Source organism: Trachypithecus francoisi, unplaced genomic scaffold (assembly GCF_009764315.1).
Source record: "Trachypithecus francoisi isolate TF-2019V2 unplaced genomic scaffold, Tfra_2.0 Lachesis_group13, whole genome shotgun sequence".
Classification (NCBI taxonomy): Eukaryota; Metazoa; Chordata; class Mammalia; order Primates; family Cercopithecidae; genus Trachypithecus; species Trachypithecus francoisi.
Genome location: NW_022681458.1, coordinates 49,778,025 through 49,798,641, shown reverse-complemented (window position 1 = coordinate 49,798,641; position 20,617 = coordinate 49,778,025). Strand labels below are relative to the sequence as shown.

The 20,617-nt window shown below is 40.3% G+C and overlaps 1 protein-coding gene across 1 annotated transcript; it reads right to left on the bottom strand.

The window, feature by feature from the left end:
- Nucleotides 1-12,289: 12,289 nt before the first annotated feature.
- Nucleotides 12,290-15,004, bottom strand: LOC117094183 (dnaJ homolog subfamily B member 1-like). Its single transcript, XM_033229401.1, is given in 2 exon segments — nucleotides 12,290-14,554; nucleotides 14,994-15,004. Coding segments are annotated over 2 exon segments (1,101 nt in total). The 3' UTR covers nucleotides 12,290-13,464.
- Nucleotides 15,005-20,617: the final 5,613 nt, after the last annotated feature.

Sequence of the window (20,617 nt, the reverse complement as noted above, 5' to 3'; positions counted from 1 at the left end):
CCTGACCTCAAGTGATCTGCCCGCCTTGGCCTCCCAAAGTGCTGGGATTACAGGTGTGAGCCTCTGTGCCTGGCCATAGTAAATTTTTCTTATCTAAAATCAATACTTTCAATGTCTCTGGACACATTTTACTTTAATCATTTTTTTTTTTTTTGTCGTTGTTTTTTAAGACAGGATCTCACTCTGTTGCCCAGGTTGGAGTGCGGTGGCATGGTCTCAGCTCACTGCAACCTCCACTTCCTGGGCTCAAGTGATTCTCCTGCCTTAGCCTCCCTACTAGCTGGAATTACAGGCATGAGCCAGTAAAACTGGCTAATTTTTTGTATGTTTTTATAGAGACAGGGTTTTGCCTTGTTGCCCATGCTGGTCTTCAATTCCTGAGCTCAAAGTGATCTGCCCACCTTGGCCTCCTAAAGTGCTGAGATTATAGGCATGAGCCACCATGCCTTGCTTTAACAAATTTTAATACTAATCTTTCTACATGAATTACACATTCTGCTTTCATAAAAGATTTAGTTAATGTAGCATTTTCATTTTTCTATTTCCTATCAGATGCTTGGCTGTCACTTCTCATGGCTGCCACTCCCATCTCTAATAGACTTTCTTCTGCAGTTTCATTTGCTGCTTCTCAATGCCCATGGCTAAAAATCCAACATGGCTAACTTTAGAAATTTATTTATATTGATAATATATGTCTTTGAACGGGGCAGAAGAACCTCTCTTGTCAATTGCATGAACTTTAGCAAATGAGTTTGGTGACATGCATTTCGCCTTCTTGGAGACCTTTAACCACATTTCATAGTTTTTTTTGTGTCCATCTTTGGTTCTCAGTAGGGTCCTAGACATTTGAAGTTGCCATATAAGTGACCCTCAGATAAGTACGAATTCACTGGACTGACTGCTCTTCAAAGGTCAGAAAAAGAATCAAACATATCTATGGCCGAGTTGGGAGTTGAAGTCAGCTGCAGCGTAGCTGGCAAAGTCATTAAAATGCAACAGCTTAATGGCTACTCCCATGCTGACTTTCTGTGCAAGTGCAAAGGAGTCTTTCATGGTGAAGGTAGCTGTGTCAACATGAGGAGGGGCTGCAGACAGCTGGTAAAGGTGTTGCTCACTGGGGATAGGCAGTGCAATGTTTAGATGTCAACAGACAAGACAGAGAGGAGCCTTCTGCAGAGAGAGATGAGGACTCTGACTATGACCAACGGGTGGCGCTCTGAGCTGCTAATTGAGCTCTGAGCTGTAAACCTGTGAACTACCCGTTTTTTGCAACTGTATTTTTCAAGAACTCAAGCGTCCTGTAAAACTTAGAGCATCTTGGAAGTGGGAGGAAGTGTCCCTCTTATCTTGACCCTCACTTTTTTTTTATCTTCTTACATTTCCAGTGGAACCCCCACTTTTATTTTAGAACAAGAAAATTAAGCTGAGAACATGAGTCTTCTGTGCCCTTGGATGAGGGGTCACCTAAAGTCTGTGACTCCAAAGCCAATATTTTTCCTATAAGATAATGCGTTCACACGTAAAATGTGTTACAACCAAAGGTTGTCCACTAGAAGCAAAACTATTGCTAGTTTCTGTATGTAAAAATCTGATGTATTAGGTGATTTTTCACATTCAAGCAAAAGATGGCAGTTGATCATCTATGGTATAATGGCCAAATGATTCAGAAAAGTTGTTTTTATCTTTTTTATCTATCAGTAGATGGCAGGAGATACCATCAAATCAAGCTATAAAAAGGGACACAAATGATAGAATTCAGTCATTGTTTCTTCTATTACCTAAAAAAATTTGGTATGCATGGTAGTCAGTGTGCTGTTATGTGGGCACCCAGGGAGAGAGCATTTTTGAATATGGATTGGAGTTCAGTTATTAGCTTCCTCATTAATCTGGCAAGCTTACGGTTGGTTTAAATCAGTAGTCAAATGTTGGAACTAAATTTACTTTATTTGAAAAGACACCTGGAGAACTGATTCATCACTCATGTTGCTAAGATTAATTGGGCATTATAATTGTGTTAAGTGGATTCACACACCATATAAAAATTCAGGAGTTTCTCCTATTTTCTTTTCTTTTCTCTCTCTTTAAGGAGAGAAAAGAGTTAGGGAAATCCAGCATCATAAAGGGCTTTTTCCAAGATCAATGCAAATAAAGCACTATAGTTAATACTAACAACACACAAGAATGTTTTCAACATTCCTTAATAGACTCTGACCCCATGACCTATTTCTGTATCCAAACAGAGGTCATTTTCATCGATATTAAACTTGCTTTTACATATTAGTTTTTCTGAAGTATAGAGTTCTCAAGGCAGTACTGACCACATGTTCCCAAATTTGGGGATTACGGAGAGGCGAAGTACCTGTGGAATTTTCAAGAGTTGAAATTTGCAGTCTTCGAGTGTGTGGTTCTCTTTTTATCCCCTTGTCACCACTTAATAATGACATGATTCTTCTCTTTGGTACAAAGCATTTGAATCAGCTACTTTTTTTTTTAACTTATCATTTGAATTTTATATTTTGGAGAAATTTTTTAGAAAAAATTCAGTCTATGTATATTTTTTTCCTTTAGACAACAACTTAACTAAAAAGCATCTCAGGGGTAGCAAGAGTATTTACATGGGAATCAAGTTTAACATCAGTCTTGTTTAATGCCAATCTGGAGATAATAATAGGCATGACCCAGTGGCTCCTCAAGTGAAGGCTGTGTGCTGCAGAAAGTACTTGGCTCCTGAAAACAGATGGAACTAGGTATGCATGCAAGTGGACCCTACTACGTTTCCTTATAAATTTCCCCACTAGAGAAAATCTTCACTCAGAAGTACATCATTTTCCCCCTTTAAAAAAATCCAAACTGTGGCTAGTACTAAAATATCCTATCAAAGAATACAAAAAAAACCCTTCCCAGTCTATGTGCTATGCTGTATGAAATTTCTACATTTGACAATCAACCTCTTACTGAGCTTGGCACTGTGCTGTTGTACTATTGGATGAAGATGCTCTTTTGAGTCAGGGTATAGAATCTCTAGGTGTGAGAAACTAGGTAGAACGAAGCAGTTCTGCAATGGGGTTCTAGGGTAGCCTGAATACTCTTGTTACAGTGGTTTTGTCTGCTATAGATTTACTACTCTTTATTTAATTTATTGTTCAGTAACATCCTATTATACTCCCAAGTGAACATCAATTACATGGTCACTCTATTCACTGGTTGCCTGCTTCTCCCCACTTCCCTTTGAAGAGAGTTTACTTTCCTGTTTTGTGTACTAGTATCTACTAAGCTCAATTGCTTAGGGTGAAAGTTCGTATTCTCCCCTATCTACATTTGTTTTTATTAAAATTTGTATAAATTCTTTCACACAATAAATTGTAAATGATTGATAAAGCTTAAGTACTATCCCTCCTGAATGTATGTATATATTAATAGAAAACGAACTTTTAAAGGTGGCTAAATGCATGTCATCTCTCATCATATAGCTGTCAAGCATTATAAAGGGTTTGAGACTTTGTTGTCCTTGCAGGCTAACTAGTTGGCTTTCCATAGTTTCATGGATGCTGGCAGAAGATAAGAGACTTCTGGGTCAGAAATAGAGGACAATTTATTACCCAAAGCAATATTAGTAGCCAGATATTCATTGTTTCAATTCTCTCAAAGTGTTTCAAAGAGGGCCAGGTGACACCTGCACATGCAGTGGGTTGTATTACAACAGAGGAATCCAGAACTCAGTTAACTGGAATCTATTATAATGGGCAGCAAGCATGTATACCCTTTGTTTTCAAGAGAGATTCTATATATTCCAAGACTGTTCACAAAACAAACATACTAGGTAAGATAATTGAGAATAAAGGCCGGGTGCAGTGGCTTGTGCCTGTAATCCCAGCACTTTGGGAGGCTGAGGCAGGCGGATCACTTGAGCTCAGATGTTCAAAACCAGCCTGGGCAATGTGGCAAAACCCTGTCTCTACCAAAAATACAAAAAATATTAGTTGGGCAAGGTGGCATGTGCCTGTGTTCCCAGCCACTCAGGAGGCTGAGGCAGGAGGATCACCTGAGCTGGTGGCAGAGGTTGCAGTGTGGAGAGATTGTACCATTGCACTCCAGGCTGAGTGACAGTGAGACTCCATGCCCCTCTGCCCCCGACCACTCCCAACAAAGAGAATAAAGACACGCAGACACAAGAGAGATCTGTAGAGATTTTCCCCCAACAATAATTGCAGATCAATAAGAAGACTAGGAGAGATCATTGTGGGAATTTGTTTTTGGCAAATTTAAAGTCATACTAAAGTCAAATGTCTACTTTGCTTATGCACGAGTTTGACTTGTTTTTAAAATTTTTCCAGAAAGGTAGTCTTCCTACTTTAAGTATGTTTTTACAGTAAATATATAACTGAGATCTTATTTTTCCCTGACAATAAGAGTAATATTATCCTACATGGTCATTATAGAAAACACAGAGAAGTATAAAGAAAAATATAGAAATCACTTATAATTTCATTACTCAAGAGGTAATAGCTATTAAAATATTGGCTTTTAATGCCTCTGTACATGTATTTTTTATATACATAACTGAGATTATGTGACGTACTATGTAGTGTCTTGATAGTTTTGCTTTTTTACATACTAAAAACATTACTTCAAGTCGTGATTTTGAAATTTGAAAACATTACTTCAAGCCTCATTTAAGTTATGATTTTAAAAATAATTGCATAATATTCTATCATAAATACAACTATTTTAAAAACAATTTTTTTAGTGTTAGAAAATTTGCTATCAAATACTATTATGACGAATATTCTGGTACATAAATGCTTTTTAGTGCCTTTGTTTAGATTCCTATGAGAAAAATTATTGGGTTAAGTGTCTAATTTTATTTTAAGGTTCTTGATCTTTATTGCCAGATCACTTTCAAGAAAGATGACATGAGTTATACACATGGCACGATATTTATGACCACTTTTTCCCCCAATATTTTCATCACAATTGAATATTTTAATTAAAAAATCTTTCAATAAGATATTTTTAAAAATACATTTTTTCAACTTGAGATTTCTTTGATTATTAGTAAGGAGAAAATATTTTCTTCTGTTAGTTGGTCACTTGTGTTTGTTATCGTATAAAATATCTGTTCATGTTCTTTGCACAGCTTCTGGTAATGTTTTAGTATTTTTCTTAATAAGGGAAAGTTTTCTAAAAACCCTACATGTAATATTTTGTGTACTAGAATTTTGTGCACTATTTCTCCAATATATTATTTATTATTATGCTAATGTTATTTTTTGGTGTTTTGAACTTAAAAATTGATCAGGCACGGTGGCTCATGCCTGTAGTCCTAACAATTTGGGAGGCCAAAGCGGGAGGATCACTTGAGTTCAGGAGTTCAAAATCAGCCTGGGCAACATGGTGAGACCCCATCTCAAAAAAATAAAAAATCTAGTAAAATAACTAACCATTATTCATATGCTTTCTTCTACTGCTTACAAATTCTTACCTGCCATGGTGGCAGGCGCCTGTATTCCCACCTACTTGGGAGGCTGAGGCAGAAGAATCTCTTGAACCCGGGAGGCAGAGGTTGCAGTGGGCCGAGATTGCGCCATTGCACTCCAGCCTGGGTGACAAGAGCAAGAAAAAAAAAAAAAAATTCTTGCCCACTCAGGGGTTAAATATTTACTAAATTTTTCACATATTTAATGTCTTTTTAATATTTAATTTTTAAAATCTATACTTCTAAGGGCACTTTGATAGCCAATGACACCAACAGTGAGTGAGCTCTACCTTGCTCAATTGTTTGCGGTGGTTTCTTGGTCATGCACTAATATTATACATTGTAGGGTGTCTATAAAACCTAGTGTTTGAAGCATATTCTTGTTACCCCTCACAAATTTATTTAGTGAGTGACAATCTTGTTTTGGATAAGGCTACATTTTTATGCTCATCTATTAAGGACTAGTATAGATATATTCAAAATACTTAATTTCATGTATTGATAGGAATAAATAAAATAGCAATACTTATTGTAACTCCAACATATTCTCTGAAATCATAACAATATCTTCTGAAATGTAATCAACTAAATGGCAAAACATATTATGATTTTTTTGGGTCAGTTTCATGTTTAAACATTTTTAATATGTTGAATTTTGGGGAGGTAAAAAATCCCTATTCTTCTAGTGTAAAGTAACTTGCTTTAATATTCAGTTGCTACCCATTTATAGAAGAAAATTGCTCTTCAAATAGCATAATGCATTTTTGTGTGTGTGATAGTGGCAAAGGTAGGGAGGATTTAAGAAACATTTTACACCCTTTGGCAGTGGTGTTGATGGGGAGAAATAGAACAATAAGAAAGGATTGAACTTGTTACTTTTTTTTTTTTTTCCTTCAGCCAGATAATAAAAGGCAAAGCCTGATTTCATGCAAAATCAATGGGGGTGAGTTATTTTGACAGAAATTTGCCATCCTTCAGTGATCATGTGGTACTCTGGATAATAAATATTTTAAGTCAGTACATTACTGGTAATTTATTAGGCCATATGAAATAATAAAAACAATACAAAAGTCTGGAGATGAAAGTGTCTGGTGAAACAGAAGGTCTATGTAAATGTTCAATATTGTCTAGAGTTTTACTATTAATATTATGTATTAGTGGAAGAAAAGATGTTTACTAAGTAGAGATGTGCATTTTCATTTCTTTTTAATTTATCTCCCTTATATTTTCCTACAAGGCGTATGCTTTTTTCCTCCAAAAGAAGAGATTCAGAAATACCTTTTTTTGTTATAAGTCTGGTTTGTAGTTTTATTTCTATTTCATTTCTATTTCCTTCCAAAGCTAGGCAATACATTCACATCTCTAAGTTCAGATGTTGTTCATGAGGATTGATGCAAAAATTACTTTCTAGGCTGAATGCAGAAATACTTGGGTCTATGAAACTCATTCTCAATAAATTCAAGTTATTGTTTTCAAAAAAAATCCTAGTGGGACACCAACTATTGAAGCCAGTGTTGGAGGAACACAACGGCTTAAGGGATGTTTGGAATATAAGAGTAGTATGTACTCTGACCTTGGGGAGCCGTTGGGGTCTTCAGACAGATCAGTAAACATCACAAGGAATAGGTCTTTGAAACTAATACATCTCCAAAACATTTTGAGGGTGATGATGATTTAGATAATTCCCCTGCCATGTGGAGAATGAGTGGCACCATTGCAGTGGCTTTGTGGAGAGGTTGGGTCATGATCCTCATGTTGGGGAGTAAGTTGGGCGCTAGGTGCTCCGGAGAAAGCAGCTGTTCCATGTGGTTGAAACAGAGAGGCAGAACAGAGGTGAAGTGAAGAGCGCGACTGTAGACTCAGGTGGTCAGAGGCCCATCCTGGCTCTGCCACTCAGCTTGATATTGTGGAAGTCACTTTACCTCTCTCTATTTTAGTTTCTCATTTGTGAAGTAGGTAATACTTGCACCCATAAGCATTGTTCTGAGGATTAAATGAGCTCATCATGCAATGCACATATGCATTACATGTATGTAACGTGTATGTATGTAACAGGACATGTATATATAGTAGGCACAGTAACTGAGCAGACTAAGAACTTGATATAAATGTTGTCAAATAAATAAAATAAACTTCCTGGGAAAGTTATGAAGGCAGGAAAGGAAGAACCAGGCACATGAGGTCTCCAGAGACCTACCCGGGCCTTAAATGGAGAATTCTGCGTTGGGAAAAGTAGAAAAAAAAAATTAGTCCTTAGAAGACTGTTGGCTGCAATCAAAGTTTACATTGACTTGACAGAGTGATATAAAGGCTGCGATTATTGGAATGAAGTGACCTGTGTCTGAGTGCGGAGCGTGGGCGGGAAAGACAATGGGAAAGCTAAGGACAGTGAGAAGGAGAGCTGGGGGAGCCATTTCTTATTTCTCTCTTTATACCCCCGATTTGCTCATGTGTTTTTAGGACACCTCAGATTCCTTTTGAAAGTAGGAGATAAAATACTTTTTTGTTAAGTAAAAAACAAGTCCAGGTAATAAATAAAATAAGAAAGTCCTGGGCAAAGGGATCATGGACTGAAGAGGAGGTGATTTAGGAACACTGAGGTAGCACTAATGCTCAGGTTGCACACTCACCAAGTGTGGGGGTGCAGCACACACCTCATCTGCAGGTATTGGGCTCAAGGAAAGGAGTTATAGACAAATTCACCATAGCGGTAGATGAGCAGAGACTCTGAATACATCTGTGAAAATATTTTACTTTTCCTTTAAGTACAGATGTTTTCAAAATAGTGGGTGACATGATGATATGAGATTAGATGGAAACAGGAAAGAGGAGAGGGGAGTACATGAAGAATTATTTTAATGTTGGGATGGCTTTGTCCACTGCAGCGAACATCCAGAGATGCAGTGACTACCATCTGCCACTGAAAAAGAACCAGTGATGGAAGTACTATTTTCAATGAAAACTCCTGGTAGCAGTAAAAATATGTTTTTAAATTAAATTCGGAATTTTCCTCTTCAATGCCGCTCTTCAAAGACAAATGAGCCTCTTCCAGTATGTCTAGTTAAATAAAATAATGGATGTGAAAGGCTTTACAAAACATTAATGTGCTATATAAATGGAATGTGTTATCATTGTGTACTGTGGACTAAAAAACATGCAGTAAAATGATATTATTTTTGTGGACTAAATAGTCAAATGTGGGCTGCATGACAGCTGTGAAGTGAAGTCATAATTGATGAACGACTGTGCCTAGGGAGGGTTGATTTATGTATGGATGCTAACCTGGAAGAATACCTTTGGTGTAATGTTAAAGGGTTTTTGTCTTGTTTTCTTTCTTTGCCCTTTTCTCACTTAAATGTTTTCCAGTCAGTTAAAGGCATACTTATCAAATTTAATGATAAGACTAGTATGGGGGAGGTAACTAACATATATCAACCTTAGAAAGTATACTGCTATATGAATAAACCAAACTTCAGATAGGCTAGTAACTTGCCCGAGACCACTCATTTAATAGTAGATGGTATTCTGTGAGTAACCTAAGACTAGTTACTTGCCCAGTAGAGTAGCAGAGAGCTGGAATTTGAAACTAGGCAAATGGAGTATTAGGTTAGTTGATATTCTAATGGACAATATTGGGTGTTGGAGGGTTGGACGGTATGTGATACAGTTGGTGGTATCCTAGGATAATTCTTGCTTGTAAGCATGTCTTAGAAAGAATGATTAGTAATTATGTAAATGTATGTTCTATGGACGGTAAAGCAATTATAGTACTATATAATATTCATGTTGGCTAGCAGTAATGCACGAATTACATATGGGCATGTAAAATTAGGTTGTACTCTCTGAGTCTAGAGAATGTGCCTCTAAACCACTTTGCTTAATTATTCATTCATTTGCTTAACAAACACAAAATGCTCACACTTACTCGAGAGACTGATCTAAGCATTATACAACTTACTCTTTGTAACAACCCTATGAGGTAGATACTATTATTATTTTCATTTCATAATGGCTTAGAAACTGAGGCACAAGGAAGTTAAATACTGTCCCCAAGGTCACACAGCTAGTAAGCAGATTGAAACATGGGCAGCTGGGCTGAGGTGTCCATTCCTCTGAGCACCATGTTATACCACCTCTGCTCTATGCTTCGCTCCTTTCAATAATGTGCCCAGCTTCACACAGCCAGATCTGAGGTGATCCTGCCCTCTCCTTATACCCTAGAAACCAGGGAGTCTTTGAGGTTTCAAAGGAAGCAGTGAGCATGTATGATTCAGTTGATGCTCTTTTGACCTACCTTGGAGCATCCATGCCTGAAGGCATCTTTTGTGATGCCACCAATTCAATCCTAGACTCTTAAATCCTCATCTTTGGTTCTTACTGCCAGATAGCATTCCCTCCTGCATAAAATACATCCTTATTCTCATTACATCTCCCCATAAAACTTTCATCAATTTTAAAATTGTAAAATGCATTCCTTTTTATGCAGACTTTTAATCTATGGTTAAATGACAATTGAGCAATATATCCTCCTGCATACCCAAATACCATCCCAACTTGGCAATTTGAAAATAAATTGACGATCTTAAAATTGGCATAGGTTTTAAGGAAATAGAATATTCTCAACCATAGACTTTAGAGGATGCTTATCTGTAAAACAAATTACAGGGCACACTTTGGCTTGATTAACACATTGCACTTAAGAGAGGTTTCAGATAGAACCACCAGCTTAGCAAATCTGATTTGAATTTGTCTGTGGACAAGACACTATGTTCCTTTCTTATGTGCATGGATGAAACCAGACCTTTCAACCTCTCAGCCTTTCAAACTCTCACTTTCAGAAACACTGAAGTTTAAAATGTAAAGGTGTTGTTTTTTGCTTCACACCCAAATGTCAGAGTTAGATTTTCTGATTTCTTTTGATTGGCTCCAGGTGATGTTAAGTGCAATGCAGAAAATTATCAAAATCAATCTATCTTCAAAGGCTTTCTTTGAAATTATAGGATCTGAATCAAAAGGTTAAATAACAGTATTTTTATTCAAAGTTCTCTTCCATGATTTTCATAGCTCTTGTTCTACTAAGGAGCAAGTAAAATTGGTAAAATAAATTTTTTTGGCCGGGCGCGGTGGCTCAAGCCTGTAATCCCAGCACTTTGGGAGGCCGAGACGGGCGGATCATGAGGTCAGGAGATCGAGACCATCCTGGCGAACACTGTGAAACCCCGTCTCTACTAAAAAATACAAAAAACTAGCTGGGCGAGGTGGCGGGCGTCTGTAGTCCCAGCTACTCGGGAGGCTGAGGCAGGAGAATGGCGTGAACCCGGGAGGCGGAGCTTGCAGTGAGCTGAGATCCGGCCACTGCACTCCAGCCCCGGCGACAGAGCAAGACTCCGTCTCAAAAAAAAAAAAAAAAAAAAAAAAAAAAATTTTTTCCCTCTTGAAAGGTGATTGTTAGGGCCTTAATATTTTCCATAGAAATCCAGTATTTCTTAAGCAATCTGACTCTTGCTTACTGGATTTTTAAAGGATTTAATTACCAACTTCAACACATCAGCAAAGTGACTTACATATTAACAGCAAATGTAGTGCATGAATCATAGCCAAAGAATTCTGCTAACACTGGGAGCCACAATACATAACCAACTATAGTCATTCAAAATTTGAAGTATTAAAGCCTGTCACCAGAGAACTTCCAAGCACTGGAAGACCAATGGTCCTGATCAAAAGTCAAATCCAGTAGAAAATTGGCATATTCTAGAAAGCAAAACAACATGTTGAAGGTATTGGTTATGTCTTGCTACACAAAATGTGATTGGCAGACTGATAACATTGACTTTTACCCACGAGTTTATTAAAAATGCAGAATTCTAGGCTACATCCCAGACCCTCTGAAGCAGAATCTAATTTTTAGCAGGATCTTCAGGTGATTCACGGGCACATTTCACGGGAAAGCAGCACTTTAAAGTATTTTTGTTAACAGAATTAGGTGAATAATTGCTGTTTTCCAAAAACAATGTCATACTCAGAGGTAATGGTCATCCTTATTTTACAATGGGGCTATCATCATAGTGGGAAAAAATTCTCATACTCTAGTGCTTGGGAAAGATAATAACTGATATAGAATTATTTTTCCTGAAGGAGCCAAAGCAGTTATAGGGGAAGGAATAGCAGCTCATCACTTTCAGTAACAACAAATGCCAGCTTGACCTGCATTGTTATTTCACCTTGCACTTCTCATCACATTATGCTGGTGGATTCTTTTCCTTCCTTTCTTATTTTTGAGTCAGAGAAGGAAACTGACCTAGAAGTTGCTGCAGGCATTTAGAAATATGATTTTCTTTATCAGTTCCATTCGATCTGCTGCAGCAGGTCTTACCTGAGTGATTTTAAGAGTTTATCAATCATGTGACTGTTGAGATACCCAAGCCATGATGCAAGTACCTCTCCCATGACATGATAACTTGTGTTAATAATAAAATGAAACTGTGATAGGAGATGTGAAACAAATAGAAATCAGAGTGGTACCATGAAGGTACGAGGGAGAAGATGAGGGAGCCAGGACTAAGTGAGGAGAGCTGTATCCCTAAGTCACCTGGAAGGTTGTGGAGCAAATAGATCATTAGGCAGCACTAGTGATGGGGAGAAAATGGCCATCAATCACTCCCTGTTCTTTCTTTGCTGCCTAAAAGCACAGATAACACCATGCATTTTATTCCCTTGAAGAATTCTGTCTTGGAGAAGGTTTATGGTGAATTTACCAGGAAAGAAGAAAAGAAGTGGCTGGTTTTTTTGTTTTGTTTTGTTTTTTGCTTTTTTAGGCTTAGCATCAGTCTTTAATGCTGTCGTGAGGCATTGACAAGTCATACACTTTGGTCTCACGTTGGCAGAGGCTACTTACAATGAGTCTAAAGGTCTGAGCGCAAGACTGGCCTCCAGGGAACAGATATTTGTTCCAACTCCCCCTCCCTCCCCAAGATTTCTTCAGAATTCCATTATGGCCCTATACAGGGAGCAGTGGCTGCCAGGGACAGGTTTTATTTGAGTGTGCACCAACTATACATGGAATTACAAAAACATATTTACAGACGTTCCACAGTGCTCCTGTAATCAGAAGCAAAGACCCTTTTATGAAAAGGGATTATATCTAGGGCTGTGCAAAATTCAAAAAGATCAGATCCCTTTGAAAGAGTCCATAGTCCATGAAACAAAAAATTACCTGGGCCACTGGTAAGCCCCAGGTGTGCCAAGATTGCCTTACAGAAATGGAAAGAGTGTGACCCACAAAGTGAGGACATTCAGCTTCACTAGAGCCAGAGGTCAGGAGGGCCCTTGCTGGGTCCAGGCTCCCAGACCCTCAAGGGAGAGGTAGCTGCACTTACTGGAGTCACTCACTGGAGGCTGGCTCCCTTGGTGGTGCTGGAACAAGAGGTATTGCTTGTGGGCGCCAGTCAGGCAGTTCTGCAGGAATAGTTTAGGTTCTCAATTTGAGATGGCCAAAGAGAAGACAGAATTCTTCAAGGGAAGAGCAAGACATGGGAGACAAATACAGAATAAACCAAGAAGTGATCACACAACAGAAACGGAGGAGTGTACAGGGTCTGGGAACCAAGACAGCAGGTTGACATTATCTACCAGCCAGAAGCAAAGGGACACAGAGGGATCAAGTCCAGCTGCTGGTCTGCCTCTTGCCCCTGAACAGGGACTGGAGGAGGAGGATGTGGACCCATCCTGGGAGGGCTGCCGGACCCAGTGGGGCAGACTGGAATGCCTTTTCCTGCTGTTCCCACCACCTGATGCCCTATCGCTTGAAAACCCACTTAAGTCTAGTGTATGACTTCGAAAGATTGTAATATATGCTCTGGAAAACATTCAGTAGTACAAAAGCCCTCCCTGGGTGCTCGCATCCTCTCATGGTCCACAACTGGTAGAAAGGTTTAGAAGTCCTTGAGCTCTGGAAAGGTCCCAGGTCAGTCCTTGGGGAGCTAAGGTAGCTATGTTGGAAGAATCTGCTCAAGTACGGTTCTTGATATCTGGGGAATTCTTTCAGGGAAGATCACTTCCAATTCAATAATGAGGTCCCCACGTTTCTCCAGCGTTTTAGGGAGGCAGAGGCCTTCTCCAGGAACTTTTCGCAGTATGGCAGGCCTGATGACATCTTTGAATACAATGGGTATGGTCCTGCCGTCCAGAGTGGGGACATTTACTGTGCAGCCACACAGAGCCTCCCCGAGGCGGATCCTGGAAGGATAAATCACATCAGAGCCATCTCTCTTAAAGATATTGTGTGGTTTGTCCTTTAAAACAAAGACGATCTCAGCTGGAATGTTGTTGGAGGTCTAGTCTCCTTCCTTGGGGAAGGTGATTTTGGTTCCTTCTTTCCACCCCTTCTTCACTTCGATGGTCAAGATTTTGTCTTCGTTTTGAATGCTCTTTCCGTCAGGGTTTAGCCGCTTGTGGGAGATTTTCATCTTCTTGTGACAACCGCTGTAGATCTCTTCAAGGGAGACTCGAAGGTTGTGGGTGACTGGGGGATCTTCCTTCTTTCGGATGGGCTCTTGGACAGGGCGGGAGCGGCCAAAGTTCATGCTGGTGAAGCCACCAATGCCCATAGGGAACCCAGAGAATGGGTCAGCAATGTCCATGCCTTCCTCCGCGTTCCGCTGCCCAAAAAAGGTGTCAAAGGGATTTCTGCCACCGACGAACTCAGCCAACATGGCATGAGGGTCTCCATGGAATGTGTAGCTGAAAGAGGTATCATTGGCACCACCGTCACTACCGCCACTGGGGCCCCTGCCCTTTAGGCCTTCCTCCCCGTAGCAGTCACTGAGCACGTCATAGGCCTCGGCGATCTCCTTGAACTTCTCGGTGCCGGGCTCCTTGTTCTTGTCCGGGTGGTATCGCGGCGTCTGGTGGCTGTAGACCCGCTTGACCTCCTCCTCTGAGGCGCCTCGGGCCAGGCCCAGCGTCTGGTAATAGTCTTTGCCAGTGGCCCCGGCCTGCGGCCTGCTCAGCCTCTGTCGCCGTCCCCCGGCTCTGCCGCCGCCCAGTCCAGACTCTGTATACTCATCCGGCCAGCAGTGGCTGTTGTACAAAGAGATCACATTCTTTCTTTAATGGTTAATGGTAAATGGTAGTTACAGGAACAGAGGAGTGCAGTTGGCTTTTTAACCTGAGTTCTCATTTTAGCTGTGACTGGAGAGAACTGCAGTTTCAAAGCCCTGGGTGAGGATGTCCATAGTGACAATGTCACTAATGCTATAGTCAAATCAGCTGCAACACCATTGCAATCACTTCTTGTCCTGCTTGCAGAGGTTAACGGTATAGCTGGGACTTCAGAGGAATCACAGTTAACTTTGATAGTTGTACATTTTGAATATTATGATTGTCAGGGTCAAACTAACTTGCAGCTGTGTAAGTAAGCTAAACTTTGTAAATAAAGAATTCGAACTAAGAACAAGCAGTCTATGAATGGTGTTTTAAACCTTTTCTTGCCCTTAGAAGATTCACATTCACAACTTACTCCTCCTTCATGCCGCCATCATCTCTTTTCCGCACTGTTCTTGTCTGTCCTGTTGCTGTGGTCTTCTCATTGGTCTCTCAGATTCCATGCTTACCATCTCTTGTCTATCTTTTACACAGCAGTTGTAGTACTCATCTCAAAAGGCAGTTAGGTCATGCCACTTCTCTGCTCTAAACCCTGCAGAGTGTTCTTATCTGATTCAAAGGAAATCCCAAATTCTAACTCTGTCAGACAAGCCCTGAAAATATGGCAGGACACCCTCTGCCTGGGCCAACTCTCTGGTATCCATCTCCTGCCTCCTTCACCTTTGCCCAGCCATCCTGGCTTTCTCTTTCCCCATCCATACTAGACAGGTCTTGCCTCAGGGTCTCTGCTTGGATTGTAAGTCTCAAAGATACACACTTAATGTACCCTTCACTTACTTTAGGTGTCTGCTCAAAAGTTATCTTATCAGCCAGGTGCAGTGGCTCAGTCCTGTAATCACAGGACTTTGGGAGGCCAAGGTGGAAGGATGGCTTGAGCCCAGGAACTTGAGACCAGCTTGGGCAACATAGTGAGACCCTTTCTCTACAAAAATAGAAAAATAAGCTGGACGTGGTAGCCTGTGCCTGTAGTCCCAGTTACTTGGGAGGCTGAGGCAGAAGGGATCGCCTGAATCTGGCAGGTGGAGGCTGCAGTAATCCATGATTGTGCCACTGCACTGCACTCCAGCCTGGGCGACAGAGTGAGACCCCATTTCAAAAAACAACGTTACTTTATTGAGGAAATTCCTCTGAACACTTCCTATAACCCCTATACTTACATAATTTTAAACCATGTAGTACACTACATTTTTTTAAATCAATGTTTGCCTTCCCCAGCTAGAATATAACTCTGTGAGAGTGGAGATCTTGTTTTGTTCACTTCTGTCTTCTCAGCGCTCCAGAATGCCAGACATACACTAAGAGAATTGCTCACTTAGTATTTGTGAATAGATGATTTTCAAGGCTTGTTTGTGCACCTGGTACTCTGGCCATTTACTCACTCTCCTTGGCTCACAGGCACTTTTCTACTTTTGTTGAGATTCTTCCTCTGTTCCTTTCTACTTTCTCAGAGCTGCATGTTCAAGTATCACCTTTGTTTCAGGTCTCACCTGAAACCTTCCTTCATTCTATTCTCAAAGCTGAACATGTCTCTCCTCTGGTGCCCCCAGAACTGTCCGTGTTCCCTATATCTCTGTCTTATACTAGAATGATTCCTTTTCATGAACAGGAAGCTTCCAAAGGTGGAACCCTGTCTGATTTATCTTTAGCTGACACCCCCATCTCCACCCCACCTCCACCCCACCTCCCCCATCCCACAAAATCTACTTCTTTTATACAAAGAAGATACTGAATGAACATTTGGTCAATAAATATTGCTGAATAGATTTGCCTTACTGCGACAATGTTGATGTGATGGTACAGCACTTGGATAAGAAATGGTAGTCCAAGCATAATTCTGCGTTTTCCTTTTTCCCACCAAATTTGCCCTTGATGGCTTTTTGGTTTGGGGTTTTGTATGTGAGGGGAGTAGAAAAAAAGTTGCTCCTGGGTATTACCATTTTGCTTTATTTTAGTAAGTGCTGAAAGAGAAAACATTCATACAGAAGACAAAATACCTCATAATCGGAATGTCCGTTGTCTGCCCAGCTGTCTCAATCCAGGTTGGGTTCGTAACTAAGGAAAAGGTTTCTATTACAGAGAATTCTGTTAGCATCCTTCACTGCCTGAAAAACTTTTCCCCTACCTTTCTGATGGAACCCTTTCCTATATCCTAGTAGGGAGAATCAAGAGCAAGAAGTAGCTGTGCTTAGAAGTAGATAGCTTTTTAAAACTCTGATTTCTCTTAGCATGAGTTTTCAACTCCAAACTGTCAAGATTCTGCATTAGAGGTTCACAGTGTACTTCTCTGTGGAACAGCTGGTCTAATTGGACAAGTTTTGCTGTGGTGACATTAGGGCTCATTAGGCTTTCTCTTATCAGTGGTATAAGCTGTGAGATTTCCACCAAGCAGAGGCTTTAGGTTCTAAATGAGAAATATAGATTAGCATTTCACATAATGAAATAATGGACTTTAGTGTTACCTTTCTAGTGACAAAAGCAGGAACTTAAATCCATTGCAGGTTTCCTTGTTTAATCAATAAATAAACGAGAGACACAGAAGATTTATTTCTTCTGTGGCAACAAACACCATCATTTTTCTTAATTATCCTTAGGTTTGCTTTTCCTGCTTTTAGATTCTTTGCAAGTATAAAACTCCCTACACTAAGAAAGGGACATCAGACCTCATTTTTTTTTTTTTCTCCACCTCTTTCATACATATAGAGAGTTTTGCTTTTTTGCTGCGAGTCTTGTGTTTCTTAATGAAAACCTAATAAAGTCAAAGGTTTCACAAGGTTGTCCAGGATGCCTTAAAGGCCAGAGGATCCAGCTGAGGAGGGAAATATCAGGGCAGATGTAGGAGAGAAAACAAATAGTTTGAACTTTGGATCCACAGATGGTTATGCCTGCCAACTGTTATGAGCCAATGAATATCTGGCCTATCATTTGTCATATTTATTGCAGTACATAATGCTGTAATTTCTCATGGCATGGTTATTTATCTTGCTGTGTTCTCTGAACAGCTAAAATTGCAGCCATGTTGAAGCATATGTATACCTTTTGGGTTTCATCTTTAAATAGCACTCATGCAAATTGGCACAGGCCTGCCCATCCAAGGACTGGGATTATAAATGTTGCAAAAGCAATGAGTTGTCAGATTATGGAAAATTCTGACAATAATTGAAACTATGCTCCCAGTCTTTTTTCCTGTGTGCTTAACTATAGAGATTAAGGGAAGCAGAAGCTCTCCCCTGCAGTTTGTTTTCTTTCCAAGGTACCAGGGTGGCTTCCTGAAGCGGTGGCTGCTAGAGCTGTGAATGCTCTATCTGGAGGCCTCTCTGGAGCATGCAGGGACCCGTCCAATTTCACAGTAAGGAAATGGGCTCTGGAAAGAGGGGAGTTTGAGGATGGGAGGAAGAAGGCATGAGGTAGACTCAGTCACTGATTTCTGACAGCAGTCGTGGGGGCATTGTGACATCAAAAGGAGCAGCAGGAACACCTGTCTTTACTGGCACCTCCGCGATTGGCAGTGGTGAGTCGTGAGTAGAGGCCACACGATGCCTTGTGACAGAAGGTATGACTCACAGGTGGGCAGAGTCTTCAGGACACTGTTGCTCACCTGGCACATCTCGTTATCCAGGATGAATCATTGGGTCCAAATGAGCCTTGGAGTTGGGGCAAATTTGCATGCACATTGAGGCCTCAGTGGATGGCAGATGTGAAAATGTGGGTGCCTCCCATCCATACTGGATTAGCTGTATTTATTTCCTGGAGTGTAGAAACTCGCACTCTGTTGCAGGCCCCTCTGCTGTTGATGATGAAGGGCCAGTTGGGCATTCAGACTCCTGAGAACACAGGCAACTTCAAATCTCACTTTAGCCATTGGTTTTCCTCACAATGGGTTCAATCAGAAATATTAACACTTATTATTCCAAAGGGTTCTGAGAGCGCTCTTTTCTTTCTTTTCCTGCAAGGCAATGAAATGGGCCTACAATGTTTAGCAGAAGGCAGAAGAGACCCTGAAATCATTCTCATTATTATTAGGGCTAACTTTAAAGTCTGAAGGTTAAGGTATCAAAACCCTTAAGCCTTGGCTTAATCACTTTAGTCTCACCTCTTACCACCTTTAAGGGACCATCACCTAGAATGGATGAAGGTCCCTTCTGCCTCAGGACTCTGCACAGCCAAGACCCTAACAGGCAAGATAACTCTGGAGAAAAAAGAAGGCTCTAAAAATGTAACCCCGATGGTATAATTCTAAATTGTTCCCTTTCCTCATGAAATAAAAAGAGGGGACTCTATGGAGTCTCTAAAGTTGGCTGAGGACCAACCACTTGGGTTGTCTTAAGTTTAAAAGGCTGTGCTCAGAGAAAGAAAAGATGGGCAGATGACCTAGTACAAACATGAAATACACACAGGAACCTGCATGAAGAGAGGCAGAAAGGTTAAGACTCAGAGAGAACAGAGACTTTTGAAAAAAATACCAACGAGGACAAGAGGCTTTTAAAATTATCTGCAGTGCTTAGTGCTTGTGGCAGTACAAGGTCAATGGACAACAACAAAAAAAGCCACTATTTTGAGTCCTCTTTTGCATCTGTCTCCTAGGTTAGACAGAATGCTTTTAAGACTAGGAAGAGAGGAAGAATAATTGGTAAGGGAACTGGAAGGTCAAGATATGTAAAAAGATCGTCAGAGAGCCCTGCTCAGATTTTTAAGTCTAGACACCTATGTCCACTTCCTAGGGAGACATGAATCACTGTGGCTAGTACTTGAGGGAGCAGAGACATTGGGGGAAATGCAAGCTGCCCTGAATTGAATAAATGTCCTCATTTTCAAGAAAGGAGAGTATATAATTAAACAAATGATTTGTGTACATTTGAAAAGTGAGCAAAGTTGGGAATGAGTACTATAGTCATGGAAGATGGTTGCAGAGCTAAGGGAGCATAGCAGGGAGGCAAGACAGAACTGGATTTAGTCAAATACGTGATGAGAATGATGGGAAGGTAACATGCACAAACTCTAGGATAGGCCATCTGTGCATCAAGAACAAAAATCCTTAACACGCAGCAGCAATTCAACTGTGGTTTTAGGCCTTGGTGATAGATGAGAGAATTACGGTTCTCCTGAAGTTCCTCTAAGCAGGCCTCTTCTGCCCGTTTCAATACAGCCAGGCTTTAGAGGTGCTTTTCTAGGATATGACTCTTTACTCTTTGTCCTTCCTTCCTTTGATTATGTCTCACACCCTAACTTGAACTGATAGGTTCAGTAGAAGAGCTATTTATATTGGGAAGGCAATTAAGAATAAATTAGGAAAGGTCTAGTTAGCAGCTGTTGGAAAAGTAGCTGAAAGAAGATTTGATAAATATATGCTTCCTGGTCACCTTGGGCAAGCTAATGACTCCTCCTTGGTTTCCCATCTCGGAAATGGGGGCAATAGCTAGGCAGCAATCAGATGTCTCTAATCTCCAGATTCCCTGCCCATACCCTTGCTTTTCTTGGTCTGTTCTTGGTCTTTCTATTAATTTTACTTTTGGTTTATTACCTAGCACATTTCATCGGATTCATAGGCATTTTGTTTCTCGACCACTCTAAATAAACAGCAAAGTCTCTTAAATCAGTGATATGTGACAAGAAAAGAAAATGCAATAGAAATTCAGTCAGAGTAAGTTTGGTCTAATTGTCTGCTGTTTAAACTATTGTAAATAATGGCAAGGTGCCCTTCTGTTTGCTACATCTCCTCATAGCAGCTTATGCCCTATGTGGTACAAATGAGAGACAGTGACTGAAAAGGGATGCAGGTTCTAGCAGGAGCTTTGCCACTAAAAAGCAATGTGACTTTGGACAAATCTTTTTACATCCTGGCATTGTTTCTTCATCAGCACAGTAAATGGGTTGATCTATCTTATCCCCCAGGTTCTTTCCAAGTCCAGAATTTTAAAAAGCCCATGATTTAAAGCCAAAAACTATATTATGGAATGAGCTGACAGCATACATAAGTGCAAG